Source organism: Pseudophryne corroboree, chromosome 2 (assembly GCF_028390025.1).
Source record: "Pseudophryne corroboree isolate aPseCor3 chromosome 2, aPseCor3.hap2, whole genome shotgun sequence".
Lineage (NCBI taxonomy): Eukaryota > Metazoa > Chordata > Amphibia > Anura > Myobatrachidae > Pseudophryne > Pseudophryne corroboree.
The window spans coordinates 1,015,995,622-1,016,019,976 of NC_086445.1; the positions used below are offsets into that span (position 1 = coordinate 1,015,995,622).

At 47.4% G+C, this 24,355-nt stretch overlaps 1 protein-coding gene across 1 annotated transcript in view; it reads left to right on the forward strand.

The window, feature by feature from the left end:
* LOC135029688 (uncharacterized) overlaps nucleotides 1-14,297 on the forward strand; it is a 46,014-nt gene extending 31,717 nt beyond the window's left edge. Inside the window, exons 9-12 of the mRNA XM_063953872.1 lie at nucleotides 3,714-3,794; nucleotides 7,799-7,911; nucleotides 9,650-9,851; nucleotides 13,140-14,297. Coding sequence (XP_063809942.1) covers nucleotides 3,714-3,794; nucleotides 7,799-7,911; nucleotides 9,650-9,851; nucleotides 13,140-13,330 — 587 coding nt within the window. The 3' untranslated portion in view covers nucleotides 13,331-14,297. The remainder of the gene's footprint in view (nucleotides 1-3,713; nucleotides 3,795-7,798; nucleotides 7,912-9,649; nucleotides 9,852-13,139) is intronic.
* Nucleotides 14,298-24,355: the final 10,058 nt, after the last annotated feature.

Sequence of the window (24,355 nt, forward strand, 5' to 3'; positions counted from 1 at the left end):
TAATTCTCTGAGTGAAAACCTGAGACTTTAATTGTTTATATTCCAACAATACAATTACATCGGCCCAACCGTGTAATGACGTTCTGCAACATTGGGAATATGTAAATGAAAGCTAGAAGCATCAGTAGGGGCACAAATAGCTTATAAGGGCGAAGTCGGGGTAACGGTATGAAGTTTTGGAGCCTGAGATTGCCTAAGACGCAGTCATACCCCCAATGTACGGCCTAATTCACCATGAGTTGTAGTTTTTGGAGAAAATTCGCGAAACTACAACTCATACACGTTTCTGTAACTCATATTGATGAGCCAAATGATGGCTTAGACCTTCTTACCAGCGCTAACGGAATGGTAGAAGAGAGTCTGAACCGTTTTTTGTGAGTTCCATCACATTTTATAAAAACCAGGCCATGGTAGCGTACTAGGGGGTCTATTTGCTAAGCCTAAGGGAGACATTTACTAAGCAGTGATAAGAGCGGAGAAGTGAGCCAGTGGAGAAATTGCCCCATCAACCAATCAGCAGCTCTGTATCATTTTATAGTATGCAAATTATAGATGTTACTTCAGTGCTGATTGGTTGTCATGGGCAACTTCTCCACTGGCTCACTTCTCTGCTCTTATCACTGCTTAGTAAATGTTCCCCTTAGACAGAGATAAAGTGGATGGAGATAGGGTCATTCAGACCCTGCCGCCAATGCGGCTCACAGCGCAGTTGGTGCATTGCAGCTGCGCAGCCGCACACAGCGGCGGGAGTTTTTAGAGCAGCAACGCGGCATGGGAGGGGGGTGGGGGTCCGATTTCGGGGTCACACAGAGGCTCTGAAAAAAAACGTCTGCTGACCGCTTGACAGCTCAGCCAGGCTTAACGAGTGTTAAGGTGTGTACACACGGTGAGATTTATCCTTGCGATTTTACTATATAGTGAAAATTGCAAGGAATTTATTGCAAATCGCACTGTGTTAGGCAGCTTGCTATACCGATGAGATACCAATGCACGCTCCCGTGGGATCGGGATCGCAAGGAAAGACTGTGCACATACCCTCCAACATTTTACACATAAAGGGGGTCATTCTGACCCGATCGCACGCTGCAGTTTATCGCAGCGGTGCGATCGGGTCAGAACTGCGCATGTCGGGCCACTACGATCGCCTCTGCTGGGCAGGGGGGTGCGGAACGGCGGCATTTGGCCGGCGTTTGGTGGGTGCGGTCCGGCCAACGCAGGCGTGGCCGGACCGAACAGGAGGGGGGGGGGGGCGGGCCGCAGTGGCTGCGTGACGTCACACGCAGCCACTGCGGGCCGGGGAGCGATGAGTAGCTCCTGGCCAGCACGCTAAAGCTACAATGGTCGGGAGCTACTCTTGAAGTGCAAAGGTATCGCCGCTGTGCGATGCCTTTGCACTTTTGCGGGGGGGGGGGGGGGGCACTGACATGTGGGGCGGACTAGCCCTGTGCTGGGCGTCCCCCCGCATGTCAGTGTGAATGATCGTAGCTGTGCTAAATTTAGCACAGCTATGATCATCTTGCAATGACCCCCAAAAACCGGTACAAATTAGGAAAGGGTGCGTGGTCACGACCTGACGACCCCATTCCTATACTTTCAATTTTAATTTGGAGAGTCAAAAAGCTCTTTTTGGCAGTACTGTACCTGCCAACAAGTTGGAGGGTATGTGTGCAGGCAAGTCAGTCTTGATTATCTAGTGTACTTTCTAGTACAAAGTATGGTCAAAATTGGCACTTAGCCAAAATCGCACATACACAAAATTGAAAGTACAAATAGTCAAAAATAAATCGGTGGTTCTGGGGGAGTTCAGGGCAAATCACATAGTAAAAATCGAAGATAGTCAAAATCCCACCGACCGTGTGTATGCACCTTTAGTTAATACCCCTTTTACACTCGCACTCCCGGGTCACTCCCGGGATGCTTCCCGGGATGCGTCCCAGGATGCCTTCCCGGGACTGACCCCTTTCACACTGCACTAAGACCTGGGATCGACCCGGGACAGCCCCTTTTACACTGATCCCGGGATATCCCTGCAAATGCATATGCATGTCATTAGAAATGGCCTTTTCTGACTCACATAGATGAGGTCACACTAGTCAACAAAGGGAGGGGTGGTGCCTGCTCACACCATTGCTGCAGTCATGGCCGACAGAGTACCAGTGTGTATGCCTGAGCTCATGATTCTTTCTGCTTTGCAGATGTTTCATACAGCCACTGACAGCATGATGCAGCTTGTCACAGCAGCTGCTGTGTGCGGATGATTCCCCTGGCTTCCAGCATCTTGGAGATGTTTTTATAAATGACTGCATCTTTAACTGTGCCTGTGATCTGCCTCATTATTTCCTCCTCTCCCCTAATGCTCAGCAACTCTCTAACCTCCTGGTCTGTCCAGGTCGCCATGCTGCCTTCCTCACACGCATCAAGGACGCTCCCCAGGGCTCTGAAAGATGACATCATCTTTTCTGAGCCCATGAAAGCTCCAATCGGAGGCCTTTTAACAGTCCCGGGTAGTGAATCCAGGGACGGGCCCTTTCACACTACCCAGCTTCCCGGGACGGTCCCGGGACCAACCCTGGTCGAGACCAGGGTTGAAATCCCGGGATGCTCGACCCGGGAAATTGTCCCTGTACCCTTTCACACTGACAAAAATCCCGGGATGATGCGCGTTCACGTGCAATATCCCGGGATTTTCATGCGAGTGTAAAAGGGGTATTAGTGGTCACAAGTCACTAGACAGTGTCCCTCCTCACACTGGCCCCGAGCCTAAATCATTGTGTCTCCCATACTGTAATACTTCACAAAGGCTTTAATCCTGTGGAACAAAGCAAATATTTCTCCTTCCGTGACTCATCTGTTAGCACTGAGGTCTAATCCAACATTGACACAGCATGCCCCGGGCTACTCCCAAATTGTAATTGTGGCAAGTACTACAAAAGATTCTCTCCTGTACCCGCTTGCGGTGCCCTTCTTGTGGCTGGCTGCTGTTCACAGTGTATCTGGATATACTGGTCTGAGGCTCCTGTAGTAAAGGCATGTTACTATCATAATACATTTAAATATAAAATAATAATTATTACTTTATAAACAATGCAAAATACAATGCAGAAAACAATGCAAAAAGCAACATGAGGCTATTTCTTTCACTGCTGCAATTATTCATTTATTAACAGCTGCTGGAACCTGTGGCTCTCCAGCTGCCGTGGAACTACACATCCCAGCATGCCCTGCCACAGTTTTAGCATTCCCTAATAGCAAAACTGTGGCAGGGCATGCTGGGACTCGTATTTTCACAACAGCTGGAGAGCCACCGGTTGGCCAGGCCTGACCCAGAGAAAGACAAAGGAAACGTGAAGAGAACATACAAACCCTGCACAGATAGTGCCTAGGTTAGGAATGGAGCTCATGTACCTCAGGGCTGAGAGGCAGCAATGCTGACCACTGGGCCAGTCATGCTGGCCTCTAATCTTAATAAATGCTTACTGATTCCGGAACACAACAGAACAATAGAAATCGGAATAAAACACAAATAAATGAAATAACGTTCTTTTGGTGTCAGATACATCGTTTATTTTATTACAGGATCTCAGGGGGGCAGATGATAATAACTTTTATCTAACGTACGAGTATGTCACTGGGAGAATAACTGCTAGGCAATCTTGTACATCTGACCACAAATATGTTATATATCAATGAACTTGTATTCATTTATTTTACAGACCCCGTCAGCTGTTACAGCACGCCGTCATTCTGTACGCAAAGTTCCTTCTGTATAAATTCTAAAGACACCATATGTGCAAGTAAGTCTGACAATCAGCGTATTAAATATGAAATATACAGTACTGCGCAGTGTTGGCCCTATAACTCAGACGCAGGGTGCAACAGGGTTTTTTTGTGGGGACCACCCCTACAGTATCTTTGCAACCTACTGTTGCTTCATAACTCATGGGGAGAAGGGGGGCTGCTAAAGTGTGATATTTACCAAGCTCTGGACTAGGAATCGACAGTAGATAACGCCATCTTCAGATGACGGGAGTCCACAGTAGTCTGTCAGCTACTGCATCATATATTTTACGTGTCTTGGAGGTTGATATACTGTATCAAGCAGTGGAAATGTGACACCTCACAGTTGCAATGTACAGAATCACTTCCCAATGTCCCCATTGCAGAGGCAGATGTCTGGAACCATATAGTAGGTTAAACTGCAGGAGTTTCAGATAACATAAGAAGAGGAGGAGATCTTCCAGAGAGTAATACTGTAGATGGGGAAAAAGAAAGTGAAACCATGATGGAAAGATGTGCATTGTGCACGGTATCCGGACTCCAGGTCGACAGCACAAAGGTCGACACACCTTAGGTCGACGCCAATTGGTCGACACACCTTAGGTCAACATGGACAAAAGGTCGACAGGAACAAGGTCGACATGGAAAAAAGGTCGACATGAGTTTTTTCACGATTTTTTTCTTTTTTTGAACCTTTTCATACTTAACGATCCACGTGGACTACGATTGGAACGGTAAAGTGTGCCGAGCGAAGCGGTAGCAGAGCGAAGGCACCATGCCCGAAGCATGGCGAGCGAACAAGGTGCACTAATTGGGGTTCCCGGTCACTCTACGAAGAAAAAGACACCAAAAAAACATGAAAAACTCATGTCGACCTTTTCCATGTCGACCTTGTTCCTGTCGACCGTTTGTCCATGTCGACCTTTTGTCCATGTCGACCTAAGGCGTGTCGACCAATTGGCGTCGACCTAAGGTGTGTCGACCTTTGTGCTGTCGACCCTCAGTCCCAGACCCATTGTGCACACGGCTAGGACTGTGGATCTTAGCAGACAGCAAGACTAAAATACTGTACATTTAAGTGTGAATGCAAAAAAGAAGTAAGGGGTCTATGTACTAAGGACCTGATCGCAGCAGCAAATTTGTTAGCAAATGGGCAAAACCATGGGGGTCATTCCGAGTTGTTCGCTCGTTGCCGATTTTCGCTATGCTGCGATTTGTTGCAAATTGTGCATGCGCAAGGCACGCAGGGCGCATGCGCTTAGTTATTTAACACAAAACTTTGCAGTTTTGCTGTGGCTTCTGTGGCGCTTTTCAGTCGCACTGCTGATCTGTGAGTGATTGACAGGAAAGGGGCGTTTCTGGCCGGCAACTCAGCGTTTTCCCGGCTTTGGCTAAAAAACGCAGGCGTGTCAGGGAAAAACGCGGGAGTGGCTGGAGAAACGGGGGAGTGGCTGGCCGAACGCAGGGCGTGTTTGTGACGTCAAACCAGGAACTAAACGGACTGAGCTGATCGCAATCTAGGAGTAGTCTTGGAGTAGGTCTGGAGCTACTCAGAAACTGCAAAGAATTATTTAGTAGCAGTTCTGCTAATCTTTCGTTCGCAATTCTGCTAAACCAAGATACACTCCCAGAGGGCGGCGGCCTAGCGTGTGCAATGCTGCTAAAAGCAGCTAGCGAGCGAACAACTCGGAATGAGGGCCCTGTGTACTGCAGGGGGGGAGATATAAGGTGCTGAGGGGGTCATTCCGAGTTGAATGCTCGCTAGCAGTTTTTAGCAGCCGCGCAAATGGATAGTCGCCGCCCACGGGGGAGTGTATTTACGCTTTGCAGGAGTGCGAACGTTTGTGCAGCAGAGCGCCTGCAAACACATTTTGTGCAAAACAAGACCAGCCCTGTACTTAGTTAATCTGTGCAATGATTGCTGCGACGTGTGACACGGTAATGACGTCAGATATCCGCCCACCAAACGCCCGACCACGCCTGCATTTTTCCAAACACTCCCAGAAAACGGTCAGTTGACACCCATAAACGCCCTCTTTCTGTCAATCTCCTTGCGATCAGCTGTGCGATTGTAATCGTCGCTAGAACCAGTGCAAAACCACAATGGACTTCGTACCCGTACGACGTGCGTGCGCATTGCGGTGCATATGCATGCGCAGATTAGCCGTTTTTTTCACTGATCGCTACACAGCGAACAACGGCAGCTAGCGATCAACTCAAAATGACCCCCAGAGAGAGTTAGATTTGGGTGGGGTGTGTTCAAACTGAAATCTAAATTGTAGTGTAAAAATAAAGCATCCAGTATTTGCTCTGCACAGAAACAAAATAACCCACCCAAATCTAACTCTCTCTGCACATGTTACAAATGCCCCCCCCAGCAGTGCAGCATGGTTTTGCTCCATACTTACCTACTTCTAATGTCTCCTCTCCGGGAGAAGCCTGGAGAGGAGATGCTGCAGGAGACTTCAGGGGGTGGGGTGGGGCTGTGACATCATCAAGCCCCACCCCCACATCCGAAAAAGGCTGCGATTCGCAGGTCTGCGGGAAGGGGCTAAAATGACGCGATTTGCAGCGCATCACTATTGCTATGGGGCATACACATGGAGAGATGTGTGTTTCTTTTCTAAGCAATCTAGTCAGACTGTGCACTTGAATTATACATATGTTACCTTATACTGCACAGGACTATGGTGTATTATCATGCATGCACTAGCAGTATTAACGATTTACAGTATATATATATATATATATATATATATATATATATACACACAGCTGGAGCCACGCTCGTTGAGCATGGCTACATCGCAGGTGGGGGTGAGCGGCGTGCCTAGGCGTGCCTGCGCCTCGGCCCGCCTCCAAGCGTACACAGACGCTCCCTTTGATGAATGGTCTGCCTTGCCTGGCGCACCCAGACACAGACAGAGCCACGATTAGCGTGGCTCTATCTGTATATATATATATATATATATATATATAAAAAAAAAAAAAAAAATATATATATATATATATATATATATATATACATAGGGGCCCAGACCTTGCATTTGCTAATGGTTAGCCAAGTCTCTAAGCACAGGCCCCTACCACTACATCCCCCTGGTGAGGCCCTTCATTCCCCCAGTCTGACACTGGCCTGACACCTGAAGACTGATAGATGTAAGTGGAACAAAAATATTAATTTCCACTTGGAGAATTCTGGCGATCTTATTACTGCGCAACTGCATTCAACATGTGGTTATAAATATGCCCCTTAAGTGTTTGAGTTTTCGAAGTCCATGAATCGGATGACATGAGGAGGATAGGCCTGGTGCTCTGAGACAGTGGCAGAACTCTCAGAGGCTACAGAAACATTCACCTCCGGGGACCAGGCATGGAGAGGTGGGGGCACCAGCATGGGGCAGAGTACAGGGACTGGGTGACAACACTGTGCAGAAGACCTCCTCGTCATGGGGGGTCTACTGGATGGGGAGGAGATCTTGTCTTGGGGCAAGGGGGTTAAAGGTCCACTACTGCTCCGAGGTGAACAACAGAGCATGCAAGTAGACCTAGAGATTATAATATCTACAACCAGCTACGTGGACCCATGCTTCTTGGGCTCTCTATCAGGAGCAGAATGGTGTTCACGCTTAACACGTAGACCACAATAAACAAGTTGAAGATTGCAAAGGGAGATGCCCCATTGTCCTGACCGTGGAACTGCCCAGTGCTGAGGTATGGGTGTAATGTATCACGTATTACAACATGCTCCCCTGGAACCCTGACCCTAAATTATAATGCACGTTACAGAGCAAAAGCAAGCCCTGTTATTTGTTGCTATATCTGTGAAAGACACGGACAATGGATCATACAAACTGCTATGTAAGGACAGCGAGGTATTTGTGTACAGCATTGTTACTTATTGTGGTGCAGTTTGCCAGAGGCAGCAGCTATCTGTGAGGCCTTCCTCTATGCTAGCATGCAAGGGGAAAAATTGTCCGAGAGATCACCAGGTATGACCGTCTTCTATTTCCGTCTCCAGATACACAAGCGTATCCATGTAGTGCTCTGATGAAAGACCGTAATTTCACCGCAGACCTTTACAACGCCTCCAGCGCATCCTACGGGGAACTGTCATCAATCTTCACAGTCAATGTAAGTCACGTGTCATCAACACTAAAGTAGCAATTCAATATTTCATCGCTCAGTTGTAAAGTAGCAATTCAATTGTTCAGTTGCTCATCTCCTAGTGATTTGTGATAAGCTAATTTGTCAAACTGTATTCTGGGCACCACAGTTCTATTGTAGCCTCACCTGGGCACAAGGGTGTAGCTAACATAGGTGCAGGGAGTGCAGCTGCTATGGGGCCCAGAGCTGAGAGGGGCCACCTTCCCTGTCACAGTTACATGTGTTATATAAAGGGTGTAGCTACCATAGGTGCAGGGAGTGCAGCTGCTATGGAGCCCAGAGCTGAGAGGGGCCACCTTCCCTGTCACAGTTACATGTGTTATATACAGGGTGTAGCTACCATAGGTGCAGGGAGTGCAGCTGCTATGGGGCCAGAGCTGAGAGGGCCCACCTTCCCTGTCACAGTTACATGTGTTATATAAAGGGTGTAGCTACCATAGGTGCAGGGAGTGCAGCTGCTATGGAGCCCAGAGCTGAGAGGGGCCACCTTCCCTGTCACAGTTACATGTGTTATATACAGGGTGTAGCTACCATAGGTGCAGGGAGTGCAGCTGCTATGGGGCCAGAGCTGAGAGGGCCCACCTTCCCTGTCACAGTTACATGTGTTCATACCTCCCAACTTTGGCCTCCTTGAAAGAGGGGCGTTCCCGAAAAGGGGGCGTGGCCTATGAAAAGGGGGACGTGGCTTCGCGGAAGACCCGCGATCGCGAGCCACGCCCCCAATTTCGTCACTGAGGGGGCATGCCCAGCGCTCCGTGAGCCACTGGCATGCCCCCTCTCCCTCTGTCTACAATGAATAGACGCTGTGCGCATGCGCACAGCATCTATTCACCGCTGCTTTGCTAAGCAGGGCAGCGAGAGACTGAGCCTCCCAACTGTCCCCCCTCCACCGCGGGACACTGCGGCCCGCGGGTGGGACAGCGGGACAGACCCCAAAAAACGGGACTGTCCCGCGAAAATCGGGACAGTTGGGAGGTATGTGTGTTATAAAACTTTTGTCGCCATTGGGTGGTATGTAAGGGTCCTATCAAACTTTTTCCTTGGGGCCTGCAATATATCTAGGTATGCCACTGGACCTGCTCATTGTAGTGTGGTATACAATGAACTGGAGGGCATTATAATGTTATATAATATGAACCGGGCCACTGTAATGATGCACAGTATGAACACGGAGCACTATATATCATAATGTGAATTGGGGGTACTGTGCGGCATAATGTGTACTGGCAGCTCTGAAATGTGACATAGGGTGAACTTAAGCACTACTGCGATTCATAAAAGAAACTAGAGCACTACTATGGGGCATAACATTAGCAACTGCTGCAGAGAAGTGTCTCCCTAGAAGCACTGGGACAGGGGCCCCTTCAAAATGTTGCTATGGGGCCCAAAAAGTTCTGGCTACACCCCTGCCTGGGCAGCAGACTTGCTGCAAACTATTTATCCAGCCATCTCATTAACATATTCTCACTGTCCATTCTCATCTTAATTATTGATGGCTGTTCTCCCAGAAAGTCCAGGAAAGGGGTTGTGGGGATCAGGCCGGGGTGGGGTAGACTCCCGAATTAAAGGATGGCCTGCTGGACACTGAAAGAGCAGAATGATCGCCAAATTGTACAGCGCGACAGAATAGGCTGGTGCTACGTAAATGTTAATAAATAAAGTACTGACTGTATATATTTATTTTTGCCTGTTTTCTCCTCCGCAGATTACTGACTATGTGAAAGTGAAACTGAACCTGAGCAGCTTCCAGATATTTGTGGTCGGGTTCAGGCCGGGCAGTGTGAAGGCCTATTTCACGTCTGTGACAAATTCATCGACTCTGATTAGTAACTCGGCATTGACGGCTGCACTGACGAGTGGTGTTCAACAATATCTCTCTAAAGACGTCTCAGTCACTGTTATGGGCTGTAAGTACCAAGCATTCCGGGGTCTTCATTCCACTGCTGCAGAATGTATCCCGGGGAAGCACTGGTGCTGTTAGTGGTAAATCAGTGCCAGTTAGTGTTATCTTAATATATAAAAACAACTGTCCTGACTGATTTACTCATCAACGCCCCGCCCAAACCTCTGGACCTAGAAACATGAAATTAGGGGACAATATTACTATAATGGCGTAAGCACCCTACTAACCAGGGATTTTTCAAAATTACGCCCTAAGGGGGTGAAAATGGGTCAAATGTGTTTTCACAGATTCCTCAATTTCTCTTATTTCCAATGAGATTTCGACTTGGCTTTGGCTGACAAAGGTTTCCCACACAAATACCTAAAAACATAATGTGAGGGGTAGTGCAGGGGCCTGGCAAGTCATAGGGGGCCAAGATTACCGGCATTGTACAGTGGGGAGTGTGGCTACGATGGCGCAATTCAGCACGAAACACGCCATTAGCCATGGGACCTTGGCAAATGGGCTGCTGGGTGGTGTCTTTGGGCTGGCTCAAGGCTCATGCCCACTCTTCCCAGCGGCCAGAAGCACCACGCGATTTTTGGGAGTGTCCTGGCCGTTCCGGGAGGATAGGCAAGTATGCAACAAAGGTGATTTGGGGAAAATTCGTCCTGAAAAAGGAAAGTTGGTTATTTCCCAGATATTTATAAATTGGCCAAAAATGTATGCCAATGTTGCAGTTGATATTAACTTTGCATTTTTCAAAGCTGGCGTAATGGGCCCAATGCAGAATAAATAAACAAACAAAAAGGAGCAAAAAAACATATAAAACTGTAAAGAGCAATTTGCTCCTGGAACACACCATGTTGCAATGCAAATTGTGTACATACATTGTTTTTGCATGTAGGTCAAATAATAGCTGTTTTTGCATGTAGCAAACAATTATTGTACAGCTTTGTTTTTACATTGGTATTTAGAATTAAGCTAGTTGCTACGTGTCGCCCTTTCCTGACTATAACTCTCAATTCACGTTATACCTGCCTCGCATGCAGTGCTACATGATTTTTCTAAGGTACAAATTGCTCCTAATATGGCTCAATGTGTCTTTCATTAATAACCACACTAATAAAAGTCATGTTAATAGAGCAACAAACTATTTTTGTACTTCCATCCCAAAAATGACAAACCCAAAACTGATCACATATCAATAAGTAAAAACAAGCACAACCTCATAAAACTGCTTATTTGATAATATTCCTAATATTTATCTTTAGTACAGTTAGCAAACTCAAGGGGAAAACAGATTATCAGTGACTGTTGCCCTCTGGTGGCCGTTCTCATGTCTGCCACATACAGAGCAGTTTCTTATTAACAGTTTCTTATGGAGCACAGCAAATTCCGTAGCACTTTGCAATTGTGAAGCTTGTGAAAGGTGACGGAAATAGCACAGTGAGACAAAGTAATTTTTATTTGGCACAAATGGTGAATGCTCAATAATAATTACCGAGTTAAAAAATAAAATAATACAAAAAAACGGACACATTTTACTCTTTCTATATATGCAGCGTACACATGTAATAGAGACAAAAACCTAAAAATACCTCTAAAACATATAGGTAATCATCTCACCCTAAAATAAAGTACAGCTCACTACAAACTATGGGGGTCATTCCGAGTTGATCGCTCGCTAGCTGTTTTTAGCAGCCGTGCAAACGCTAAGCCGCTGCCCTCTGGGAGTGTATTTTAGCTTAGCTGAAGTGCAAACGAAAGGTTCGCAGAGCGACTCAGAAAAAAAATGTGTAGTTTCAGAGTAGCTCCAGACCTACTCAGTGCTTGCAATCACTTCAGACTGTTCAGTTCCGGATTTGACGTCACAAACACGCCCTGCGTTCGCCCAGCCACGCCTGCGTTTTTCCTGGCACGCCTGCGTTTTTTCGAACACTCCCGGAAAACGGTCAGTTGACACCCAGAAACGCCCACTTCATGTCAACCACTCTGCGGCCAGCAGTGCGACTGAAAAGCTTCGCTAGACCTTGCGTGAAACTACATCGGCCTTTGTGAAAGTACGTAGCGCGTGCGCATTGCACCGCATACGCATGCACAGAAGTGCCTTTTTTTGCATCATTGCTGCATAGCATTTTCAGCTAGCGATCAACTCGGTATGACCCCCCATGAGCGTGTGATCCTTTCTGCATTGCCATCTGTTGGCCAAGAGTGGTACTGCAGTAACAAGTTCTCAAGCTTTACTAAATGTTTGGATGAGGCATTTCAAACCTTGGTCCTCAAGGCACACTAAGGGGTACATTTTCTAAGGAGTTTTTTTTTTTTAGAACTGGTGCTGTTGCCCATAGCAACCAATCAGATTTTATCTACTGTATTATCTTCTTAGAAGCAGCTAGATAAATGTTAAGTAAATTCTGATTGGTTGCTATGAGCAGGTTTTAGTGATTACAAGGCTTCAGCACAGATGGTTTAATCAAAATAACTGAGGTGCTAATTGATACAGCTTTTCCATTGAACCGGATCCGACCCGATATTTGGAACATAGTTCCAAACTGGCTCAGACCCGGGACATACCCCTTTTTCCACTGCGGCACTCATCCGGATTATTCCTGGATCGGTGCCGCTCACACGGGGCACGGGTACAGTGCCGGCGTTTGGAGATAACATCATTTCCTTGCACCTGAATGCAGCTCTCCCTGTGCTGGAAGCAGGTCCCGGGTTTGACAACCTAGGTAACCCATTTCCACTGCAGTTCGCCTGGTAAAACCCTGATATGCCCCTGGAAAGTATTTCCGAATCACTGGATCCAGATGGAGCCGTCTCCACTGACAAAAATCCCAGGTTCTTGTGTGCTCATGTGCAATAACCTGGGATTTTTGAGTCAGCAGAAAATGCGTGCGGTAAATCACCTATGCTCAAACCTGGATATCACTAAAACCTGGACTGTTACAGGTAAATTTACTAAGATGGGAGTTTTATTTAAGATGGGATCTTGCCCATAGCAACTAATCAATTCAACTTCTCATTTATCTAGCCCCTTCAAGAAGATAATACCTGGAATCTGATTGGTTGCTATGGCAACATCCCATCTTAAATAGAACTCCCATCTTAGTAAATTTACCCCCTAGTGTGCGTTGAGGGCCGAAGTTGGGAAAGCCTGGTTAAGATAGTATGCTATAAACCACTAACTGTTCTCTATGTACATAATTTGTCACTTTTATATACTGTAATAATAATTTGAATAATAATAATAATAATAATAATAATACTTCCATTTCAGTATATTTATTTATAAATCTTTAATTTACAGCAATAATCCCGCCCACAAACCCATCCACTGATTACGGCTGGAGGACGGCGACTATTGTCATCGCAGTTCTGCTAGGAGCGTTCTTACTGATCGCGGTCATTGTCTCCGCTCTGTGGATATACGTCAAAAGCAGAGTCGGCAAATTCTCGCCCTCATCTGGTGTGTCCGTTTCTTCGTACAGAGAATTCTAGGGAATCTTACAAAGAGCCAGCTTAACCTCCCTGCATCATTGTATGGACTCGACAAAATATTTTGCGATCGAATCCGCGAGGAGCGTAAAATCTGTTCACGCTTTATGTACGGAGTCGGACATTTTTACAGTTTATACAACTTGATTTTTATTTATGTTCTGTAGAAGAAGAACGAGAAGCACATACTGACGTCAAGGTGACCTACCCATCAGGGATCAGATACTGTTTTTATATGAACCATAGCTAACTTTATACGAGTTATTTGTTCTTTTGTTACGATGTGCTTGAACGTCACATAACAGTCAGTGGGAGCACCAATACGGAACATGTAATAGGGATATGTTTTCAATTATGTTTGCACTGAAACAAAGCGCTTTAATTTTTAATGACTATTTTTTATATATGTACTGCGGGCAGAAATGATCTTTTATTATTTATACAGTGGAATGTGTAAAGCTGAAGAGTATACCGATGGAGTTTGATAAGATACGTGGCACGGCCAGGCCTTCCCGGGTCCACGGACTGTGTGCCTGAACGGTGCACGTACCTCTTCTTAATAAGGGCGGGGCTATCTGGCGAGGTGCCAGTGGCGTCCTGTTGGCTGCTATGGTTTACCTGTGGTTAATTCATATAAGGACCGAACCCAGGTATAAGAAATATTGCCAAAGGGGCCACACAGTGTAATCTCTGCCAATTAGCCGTAAACATGAACAAATTCTACTATTCTTGGTTTACGTATTTAAATGACAATTTATAAATATGATTAAATATGCATTTATATACCATATAGCTATGAAGGTTTATGGACAGTATAAGTCCAGGCTTATTGTGTATGGAGTACGTCTCTGTGTATGTACTATTGTACTGTATTTATGATGAGATAAACAGATAAAGAGAATAGGTTTGTTTACTATTATTTATTATGATGCTATTTAAGCTGAATGCAATAAACAAATTATTTTATTAACACCTGGCTTGTGCATTCGTGTGATAACGGGTTTACTTACCCCAACGCAGTGTCAGACTGGGACATGAAGGGCCCACAGGGGGAATGCAGTGGCAGGGGCCCATGTTTAGGGGTGTGGCTGATCTCCAGAGGGGGTGCGTCCAGCTACCATATTGGTTTGCCTAACCAGTAGAGAGTGCATGGACTGGGCCCCTTGATAAATATATACATTAAATACTGCTAGTACATGCATGATACTATACCATAAAGGCACTGTAGAGAATACACCATAGTCCTGTGCAGTATAAGGTAACATATTTATAATGTATAATTCAAGTACACAGTCTAGAACCTGATCCCAATATGAGGAGGAGGGCCCACCGGTGGTTTCCCCTGTACCCCTGTGGGCCAGTCCAACACTGTCTCAACGGCTTGTCTGGTCACAGAGAACTCACTACAAATAGCGACGTGGCAACAACGTGGACCTGAATAAACAGATCCCTTAATAAATAGCCCTATATTATAAAATTCTACCTCAGTTTGAGACGTATTAGACCACGCTTACAACCTGCCCAAACGACTGTACCCCTGGAGGTCGGATCAGCTTTGGGAAAAGAAGACTATTGTGGGTACAGCATGCATTGTGTCTCCAGCACCTGTCACACAAGCAATTACACTGCTCCTCAGAGCTCGCGCCAGTGGCGGAACTAGCAAGCGGTGGGCCCAGGTGCGACAAAATGCTTTGGCCCCCCCACCACCCCCCATTCCATCCAAGTCCACACCCCTCACCCCTGGAGAGGATCTGGTGAGGGGGACCTGCTCAGGGCCAGAGAAATGGATACCTAGCAACAGTGCCGTAACTAGACATTTTAGCACTGTGTGCAGGAAACAGCATCGGAGCCCCACCCCTGCATGCAAAGCAGGGGCAGTGCGCGCCGTAGGCGCGTGCAAAAATACATAGGGGCGTGGCTTCGTGGGGAAGGGGTGTGGCCACAAAATAATACCAGTTCATAAAACGGTGCACAGTAGTCTCCATTCTTCAAATTATGCCGCACAGTAGCACCACTACACCAGGTAGAGACCCTTTTACACCTTACGGCAGCCAGATTCCCTTTTTACACATTACGGCAGACAGCGTCCCCCTTTTTACACATAACGGCAGACAGCGCGCCCTTTTTACACATAGAGGCAGACAGCGTGCACTTTTCACACATAATAGCAGACAGCGTCCCCTTTTTACACATAACGGCAGACAGCGTCCCCTTTTTACACATAACGGCAGACAGTGTCCCCTTTATACACGTAACGGCAGACAGCGTCCCCTTTTTACACATAACGGCAGACAGCGTCCCCCTTTTTACACATAACGGCAGACAGCGTCCCCTTTATACACATAACGGCAGACAGCGTCCCCTTTTTACACATAACGGCAGACAGCGTGCCCTTGTTACACATAGCGGCAGACAGCGTGCCCTTGTTACACATTACGGCAGACAGCGTGCCATTTTTACACATAACGGCAGACAGCGTCCCCTTTTTACACATTACGGTAGACAGCGTGCCCTTGTTACACATTACGGCAGACAGCGTCCCCCTTTTTACACATTACGGCAGACAGCGTGCCCTTTTTACACATCACGGCAGGCAGATTCCCCCTTTTTACACATTGCGGCAGACAGCGTCCCCTTTTTACACATCACGGCAGGCAGATTCACCCTTTTTTTTTTTTAAATTCAATAAGTTTTTATTGATTTTTTCAATGCTTTAACATTTAAACATTGCCAGAGGCAAACATAACGTACATACATCTACTGGACTAAAATTCTTAACAGATAGAGTGCAATAAAATCAACAACATGCTTCCGGTATTACATAGGAAGCTTAGTGTGATGTGGTATTAGGTATCCCATTCATAGTCATAAATAGCAATAAAGCAGTGGTGACCCATTATTCTTTTATATTAAACACACATTGTATTATCTTTTGTCATGGCATTATCGTGCCTTTAAATCCGGCCGACCACGGGCCACTCATCCCAGAGATCCCACACAGAGACCATTCATATCAGACAGTTAAATAAATCTAGGGTTCAGCAGTATTCATCCGTGAAGCAAAATAGCGAGAGCTCATCCACTTTCCCCAAATAGCAATAAACTTTTTTTCCGCATTCCTGGCCAGATATACGAATTTTTCATGAGCGACGGATGCATTAACCAGCGCAATCCAGGATTGTATCGCTGGGGCTTCATTAGCCATCCAAAGTCTGGCTATGCAAACCTTGGCCAGAGCACAGAGGTTTATAACATAGCGTCGACTGGGCGGATTTAGAGCTTCCTCATCTATAGTTGCTAATATACAAGAGATAGGTGTAAGTACGGTAGAGGGGATACCTGTATCAACTATGGCACGTATAACCTCCTCCCAAAAAATCGACACCAAGGGACATAGCCATATCATATGCCAAAAGTCTGCTCCCAGACTGCCACATTTGGGACACTTTGAACTATGGGATCCCCCTATATGTGACAGTCTCAGGGGGGACATATATACCCTATGTAGCACGAACAGTTGAATTTGTTGATATCGGGCAGATGATGTTGAAAGCCTGCACGATCCCAGAGCACCCTCCCACAAATCATCCGATACTGGACCTAGATCAGTTTCCCATTTGGTCTTGAGGGCACTAAGGGGGTCTGTATGATGCATTTGAAGTAAACGGCCATATATTTTGGAGACTAAATGATCGGATCCCACCGTCTGCAACAGCAATTTGACCGGTGAATCAGTAAGCGCCGGCGGGCCATCGGGGAATTGGGCAGACATAGCATGTCGCAATTGAAGGAAGCGAAAAAAATACGCAGAGGGAACGTTAAATTCCTGTTGAATCTGCTGGAAGGACCTAAAAAACCCGTCAGTGTATAAGTGTCCCAGTGAGGTTACTCCCCATGGTTCCCACACCTCCCTGACTTGAAGCTGACACAACTCCGGCAATCCATATTTATTGTCCAGCGGAGTGTCAGGGTCAATGCCCTGCCCCTGCATTATCCGATGCGCCAGCCTCCAAATAGTAAGATATTGCTTAATGAGTGGTAGTGCCGACACTTTGACGCCTCCACAGAGAAGCAGTCTCAGCGGGGAACCACCTGGATACTCCTGCAATACCAACTGTGAATGCAGACTTGAAGTATCAGAATCGTTAACCCATTCCCATAGATGTGCTAATTGTGCTGCAAAGTAATAAAAACGAAAGTTGGGAAGAGCCAGCCCCCCTGAGGTTTTGTGCCTGGTCAAAGTATTAAGTTTCAGCCGTGCCCGTTTACTAGCCCATACCAAAGAGGATATCAAACCATCTATCTGTTTGAAAGTTTTCTGGGGGATATATATTGGGGATTGTTGTAGTATGTACAGGAGTTTGGGCTGAAAAACCATTTTCACCATGTTAACCCTCCCTGTAACTGTCAGGGGCAATTTCCCCCAAACCTTCACCTTATTGCGAAGATAAGATATTTGCGGTGTAATATTAAGGGAAGTAAATTTATGAGGGTCATTGGATACCCAAATGCCCAGATATTTAAAGGAATTCACCCATCTTAGTGGGAGAACAGCCAATGGGGAGTCAGGGACCTCGCCCTGAAACGGGATAATGGAGGATTTCTCCCAATTGATCAGGAGCCCGGAGTAACATCCGAACTCGTTGATAATATCTAAAATCTTAGGCATAGACTCAGCATAGCGATCCACAAATAACAGGATGTCATCGGCATATAGAGCTATTTTCTCCTCCCTGGTGCCCACGGTGTATCCAACAATTTCAGGGTTCGCTCGCAGAAGACATGCAAGGGGTTCAATGGCTATAGCAAATAGAGTAGGGGACAATGGGCATCCCTGACGAGTACCTCTAGACAATGGAAAGGAATGTGACACAAAGCCATTCACCGCCACTCTAGCCAGGGGAGAGGAATACATCAAGCGGACGAATTTGATAAAGCTGGGGCCTATACCAAACTTGTGCATGATACTCCACAAGTACTCCCACTCCACGGAGTCAAATGCCTTAGCGGCGTCCAATGATACTACTATGGATGAGGGTGCCTCACGGGGGACCTGGAGATGGGTAAATAATCGTCTGAGATTAATGGATGTTGACTTATTAGGCATAAATCCCGTCTGATCTGGGTGTATGATCTGCGTAATGACTTTATTTAATCTACACGCCAGGATTTTGGCCAGAATTTTAATATCTGTCGGTAGAAGGGAGATAGGTCTATAAGAATCAACCTTCCTATGGTCCTTATCGGGCTTCGGAAGGACAATAATCAATGCCTCCGCCATAGATAATGGGAGGGATTCCTGTGTGAATATCTGATTATATAGCTCAAGTAATTGGGGGACAAAAAAATCTAAATGGCGCTTATATAGCTCAGACGGTATGCCATCGAGCCCTGAAGCCTTCCCATTGGGGGCAGCATTGATCGCATCCACAATCTCCTCTGGTGAAATAGGTGCCTCGAGGAAGTCATGCGCCTCACAAGTCAGCAAGGGGAGCTGTATAGTCTGTAGATATTCGTCTAGTTGCATCGGGGTGCAGTCTAGTTTAGAGCTATATAATCGCCTATAATACGACACGAATTCCGACGCAATCTGTGGGGTCTGCGACACAGTGGTACCGTCTGAGGCCTCTATTTCAACTACGGTGTTAGCGGATCTCTCACCCCGTGCCAGGGAGGCTAAATAAGATCCCGGCCTATCCCCGGAGGCGTAAAAGGCGTGAGAGGAGAAGAGGAGTCTATGCTGAGTCTTATCCATTAGACATTCCCTCCACTCCCCCTGAGCTGTCAACCATGCAGATTTGGAACTGTTCAAGCTGTCCTGTAAATATTGTGCCTCTGCAGCAACACTTATGGTCTCTAATTCGGACTCCCGGTGCCTGAAAAAGGTTTTTAAGTTAGCCACTCGTTTAATTAGGGTTCCCCGCAAAAAGGCCTTGAACGCATCCCATAAGTTAGAGATAGGCTGCCCATCTTTGTTTATCTCGAAAAATTCCCGCCATGCAGTCACCAAATCGGAGCCATCTCCCATATGTACCAGCCAAAATGGATTAAACTTCCACACTGCCTGGCCTCTAGAGCAATTAAAATCCAGGGTCAGTGTTAAAGGGGAGTGATCCGATATACCCCTAGTCTCATATTTGCTATCCCGGACCCTAGGAATCAGATCGCTCGATAAAAGAGCCAGGTCAATCCTAGAGAACGAGGAGTGGGAATGTGAGAAGCATGAATACTGTTTAACAAATGGATGTCTCAGTCTCCAGGGATCAACCAGGCCCAGCCCCGAGACAACATCCGCAAAATCATTTCTACCAGATTGTGGACCAGAGGGGTTAGAGGGATTAGTAGAGAATCTATCCAACACCTTATCTAATACATTGTTGAAGTCCCCCACACAAACCACGGGTATACCCGGTGACAGGGCCATAAACTGTGCAACCCTTTTCAGGACATCGGAGGAGTACGGGGGAGGCACATACACGGACAGCAAAAGCAGAGGGGTACAGTGGATTTTACACTCCAAAAACACATATCTCCCCATGGGCCCGTTTGTACTGACTCCATCACAAAGGGAACAGTCTTCTTTACAAGGATAGAGACCCCCCGGGAGGCAGAAGTGTGTGTAGAATGGAATGCCCATCCTACCCAAGGTCTCTTAATGGCTAGGGTCTTGCTGCCCACCAGGTGGGTCTCCATAAGACATATCACATCAGCGGCATACTGCTTAATTTGTCTAAGTACCAGAGATCTCTTAATTTTGTCATTGAGTCCCCGCACATTCCATGACACTATTCTAAGTCCAACCATGAGGGGTCATTTTGATCATAATAGAGGCTACAGCCCGCAGCCAGCCAGATCCATCTTCTCTGCAAACAAGTACAAGGCACCACCGCTCAATGAATAGGTTCGTAAGCCACACACACTCAAATTCGGAACATCCATACCAGAAACAACCGTAACCGTTAACTTCCCCCCTCCCCCCACCCTGTACACTACTCCCAACCTGCAGCATACTTGGATCCCCTAACCTAACACCGGTTCAAGCCCAGAGCACACAACTTGTTACCCTCTGGGTGAAGCCAAAAAAATATAATGGCCCTTAGAAAGAAAGAAAAAAAAAAACGAAACACCAACAAAACAAAGCATCCCCAGCCTTTAGACTAAATCACCCCCATAAGATAGAAAAAGGGGCGAAGCATACAGAGTCACTCCCCGGGATTCAAGAGCAATATACCATCGGGTGTATTCGGACCACAGATATATCCCTCCTCTCCCCCATCTCTCCCAACCCACACATCCTAGCAATATAAGTATAATAATTGGCTTGTATGAGAAGGATAACAAGACAGAAGACCTGGTAAGTAATTATCCCCCCCACCACCCTCACATCCTCAGGAAGTAGTTCTTAGACATTTAAACATTTTCCACATCCTTCATCCCCCCAGTATATATGCAAATAATCTTATCCTGTCCATAAAGTCTCTTGCAACCACAGTCACAGGAAATAATCACGGATCAGCAAGAGCCCGTCTCGCCTGGAAGCGTCTATCCAGCCATATCATCGCCTCTCAAGGAGCCGCAAAATATTTGGTTTCACCATCAGCTACTACCACTCGTAATCGTGATGGAAAGAGCATGGCGTATGGCAAATCAAGTTCCCGGAGTCTCCTCTTAACAGGCAGAAATTGAGCTCTATCTTTCTGCACCTCCACCGCAAAGTCTGGGAAGACCGATATTGGCGACCCGTTCCATTTTAGAGGGCCTTTCGTGCGAGCAAGTTTCAGAACAGTGTCCCGGTCGCGGAAGTGAAGGAACTTGGCGATGAAGGTACGGGGCGGAGCCCCCGGAGGCAACGGGCGCATCGGAACTCTATGAGCTCGTTCTATGGTGAAATGAGGCGAGAATTCCTCGGGTCCAAATGCCTTCCGAAGCCACTCCTCTAGAAATTCCTCAGGAGATGAGCCTTCCTCCTTCTCGGGCAAGCCTATGAAACGGACATTATTGCGACGTAGGCGTCCCTCCATATCCGTTAGTTTTTTGCGCACATCAGTCATTTGAGACTCCAAAATATCAGTACGCCGTCCCAGCGGGGTGACAGTATCCTCGACATTGGAGATACGGGTTTCGGCCTCACCCACCCTCTCTCTCACCCGTTGTAGGTCCTGATGTATAATGGAGAGATCAGACTGCACCTGCCCAATTTTATCGGCCAAACGGGCCTCGCTAGCTGTCACGGCATCCAACACTCTTTGTAAAGCAGCATCAGGCGGTTCTGCTGAGGCAGAGCTGTATGCAGGAGAGAGGGGCGGAGACTCAGCTTGTGTATTTTCCCTCCTCTGTTGTTGGGGACCGGGGTTGCGAACAAACTTTTCCATTGCGCCCGCCGCCGCGTTTTGTTGGCGGCCTTTCACCATTTTGGATAACACAATGCTGCCGTATTCGACTAGTTATATATCCAAGCAATGTAGGCAGAGAGAGGGGGCGCAGGCACCAACCCGCTGTGTGAGGGCCAGGAGACGCAGGACAAATATATATATATAAAAGGACCAATGTTCCTGGCAGTGTTGCTGCGTGTCGGCACTATGAACCTGGAAGCTGTGGTCTGAATCAGGGAGTCTGGCAGTTTCCCACCTGTACAGACAGTACCTTCCCGAGGCAGAACAATGCAGGTCCTCTTATTATCCTTCCCCAGCCTCCAGTCAGGTCCAGCTGCCCAAGCTGCATGTAACAGACACTTCCTGCAGGAGGGGTTTGGACAGGAGCAAAACTGAGCCTGCCGCCAACCCCAAGATGGCGCCCGGAAAACCCACAGATAGCCCAGTTAATGTTATAGCCCCCCAGGGACAAGGGCCCCTGTAGCAGGCAGCGGGGGTGGTCAGCGTTCGGCGCACTGGCCACTTCAGATCTATCACAGGGCTGTCAGGGGCGGGTGGCGGAGCTCCGTGTATGCGGCCCGCCAACCGCAAGATGGCGCCCGGCGGCTTCACACAGGCTTCACGGCCGCGACAGGCGCCCTGGACGTCCGGCGGGGAAACGGAGCAGAAGGGTGTGTTATGCAGGTGGCGGGGCCCCCGCGGCGTCCACTCTCCGGTCGCAGGGCACGTCAGGAACGCCGTAAGGGAGACGAGTGGCACAGCTCCCCTGCAGCACCATCCAAGATGGCGCCGGCCTCATGCAGGTCAGAACAAATCAGCTGTTCTAACGTTCCCAGCAGGGACACCGGGCACCAAATCTACTTGAATTGAGGTCCAAGTCGGGCAGCAGATAATCATAAAGCCGCACAGGGCCACTTATACAGTCACTTAGGGGGTGCAGGATATAATAAGGATATTGTCGGCTGGGGAGCTAGGAGAACACGTCCTACTCCATTACTCGTCAGGCCACCCCCAGATTCCCCCTTTTTACACATTGCGGCAGACAGCGTCCCCTTTTTACACATTGCGGCAGGCAGATTCCCCCTTTTTTACACATTACGGCAGACAGTCCCCCTTTTAGAACAGAAAGAAAGAAAGAAAGAAAGAAAGAAAGAAAGAAAGAAAGAAAGAAAGAAAGAAAGAATTAGACTTACCCTCTCCGCTGGCTCAGGCTCCTAGGTGCAGCTTCTGGCAGAAATCTCGATTCCCGGGCAGGAGAGAAGGAGGAGGAGGGAGGTGGAGGAGGGAGCCGCAGCAGCGTTGTGTTATTGGTGGAGGGGCTGCTGCTACTGTCCCTCTGCTTCACTATAGGCTGTTCTCCGCCGCTGTGAATGCTGGGATGCGCTTCACAGCGGCAGAGGGCAGCCTATAGTGAAGCAGAGGGACAGCAGCAGCAGCGCCTCAACCAGTAGTAAAGCGCTGCTGCGGCTCCCTCCTCCACCTCCCTCCTCCTCCTTTTCCCCCGTACCGCTGCGCTCCTCTCCTCTCTGTCCGGGCGGCTGTGTGCTGCGGGCAGCGGTTGCCCGCAGCACACAGCGGCATGTAATGAGTCAGTTTGACTCATTACATGCTTTGGGCCCCTGGACAGAGGCGGGCCCCAGTGCAACGCACTGGTTGCACTGGCGGTAGTTACGCCTCTGGCTCGCGCAGATATTATTGTTGTCTGTCTCTTGGGATTGTCGTGTCGTGGGTGTGTACAGTTCCGTGCTATTCTGGGTCGTACGTACAGTTTCTGACACATCTCTTGCAACCAGCACAGGCCAGGGGCTTGCTAGCCAATTAGGTAAATATGGGGGATTTAGTAACAGAACATCCATCGTAACAACTTCAAATTATAGTTGGGTCAGCACAATGGGGGTCGGTGTTGGGGGATCGGTGCCTCACAGGAGGTGGGGGCGTGGCTCTGCAATGGAGGTGGTATGAGGACCGCACCACATCATCGGCCACCTGGAACGCCCACTTCACTCGCTAAGTGGGTGGCTGGGTCGTGGGGTGCAGCTGGTACTGGGAGACTATTCTTCTTCCAGGGGGGACTGGGAGCGCCACACTGTTTTCGAGAGCTTCCTGGCCATTATAGAATAGAATAAGCAAGTATGCTTCATATATTAAGGAACGGTCTAAGGGTTACATTTTCTAAGTCTTCTTAAAGAGAGGATTGGTGGTATTACCTAAAGCAACCAATCAGATGCTGTCTATCATTTTCTAAAAGTCAATAGAGAAATGATAGATAGCATCTGATTGGTTGCCATAGGCAACATCACCAATTCTCTGTTCTAGAAGCTTTAGTAAATTTACACCTAAGTCTATATAGTTTTGGGTGGAAGTAGGTGAAACATAGAAATTGACGGCAGATAAGAATCACTTGGCCCATCTAGTCTGCCCCTTTTTTACCATATTGTTACCTCAAACCTTATTTGATCCTTATTTCTTTGTAAATATATCCTTATGTCTATCCCATGCATGTTTAAATTGCTCTGCTGTCTTAGCCTCTAAGAGTTGTTCAAAAATATGTATAGGTAATCCCATACTTGCCTACTCTCCCGGAATGGCCGGGAGGCTCCCGAAAATCGGGTGACCCCCCCGCCCCCCCGGAAGAGCAGGCAAGTCTCCTGAATTC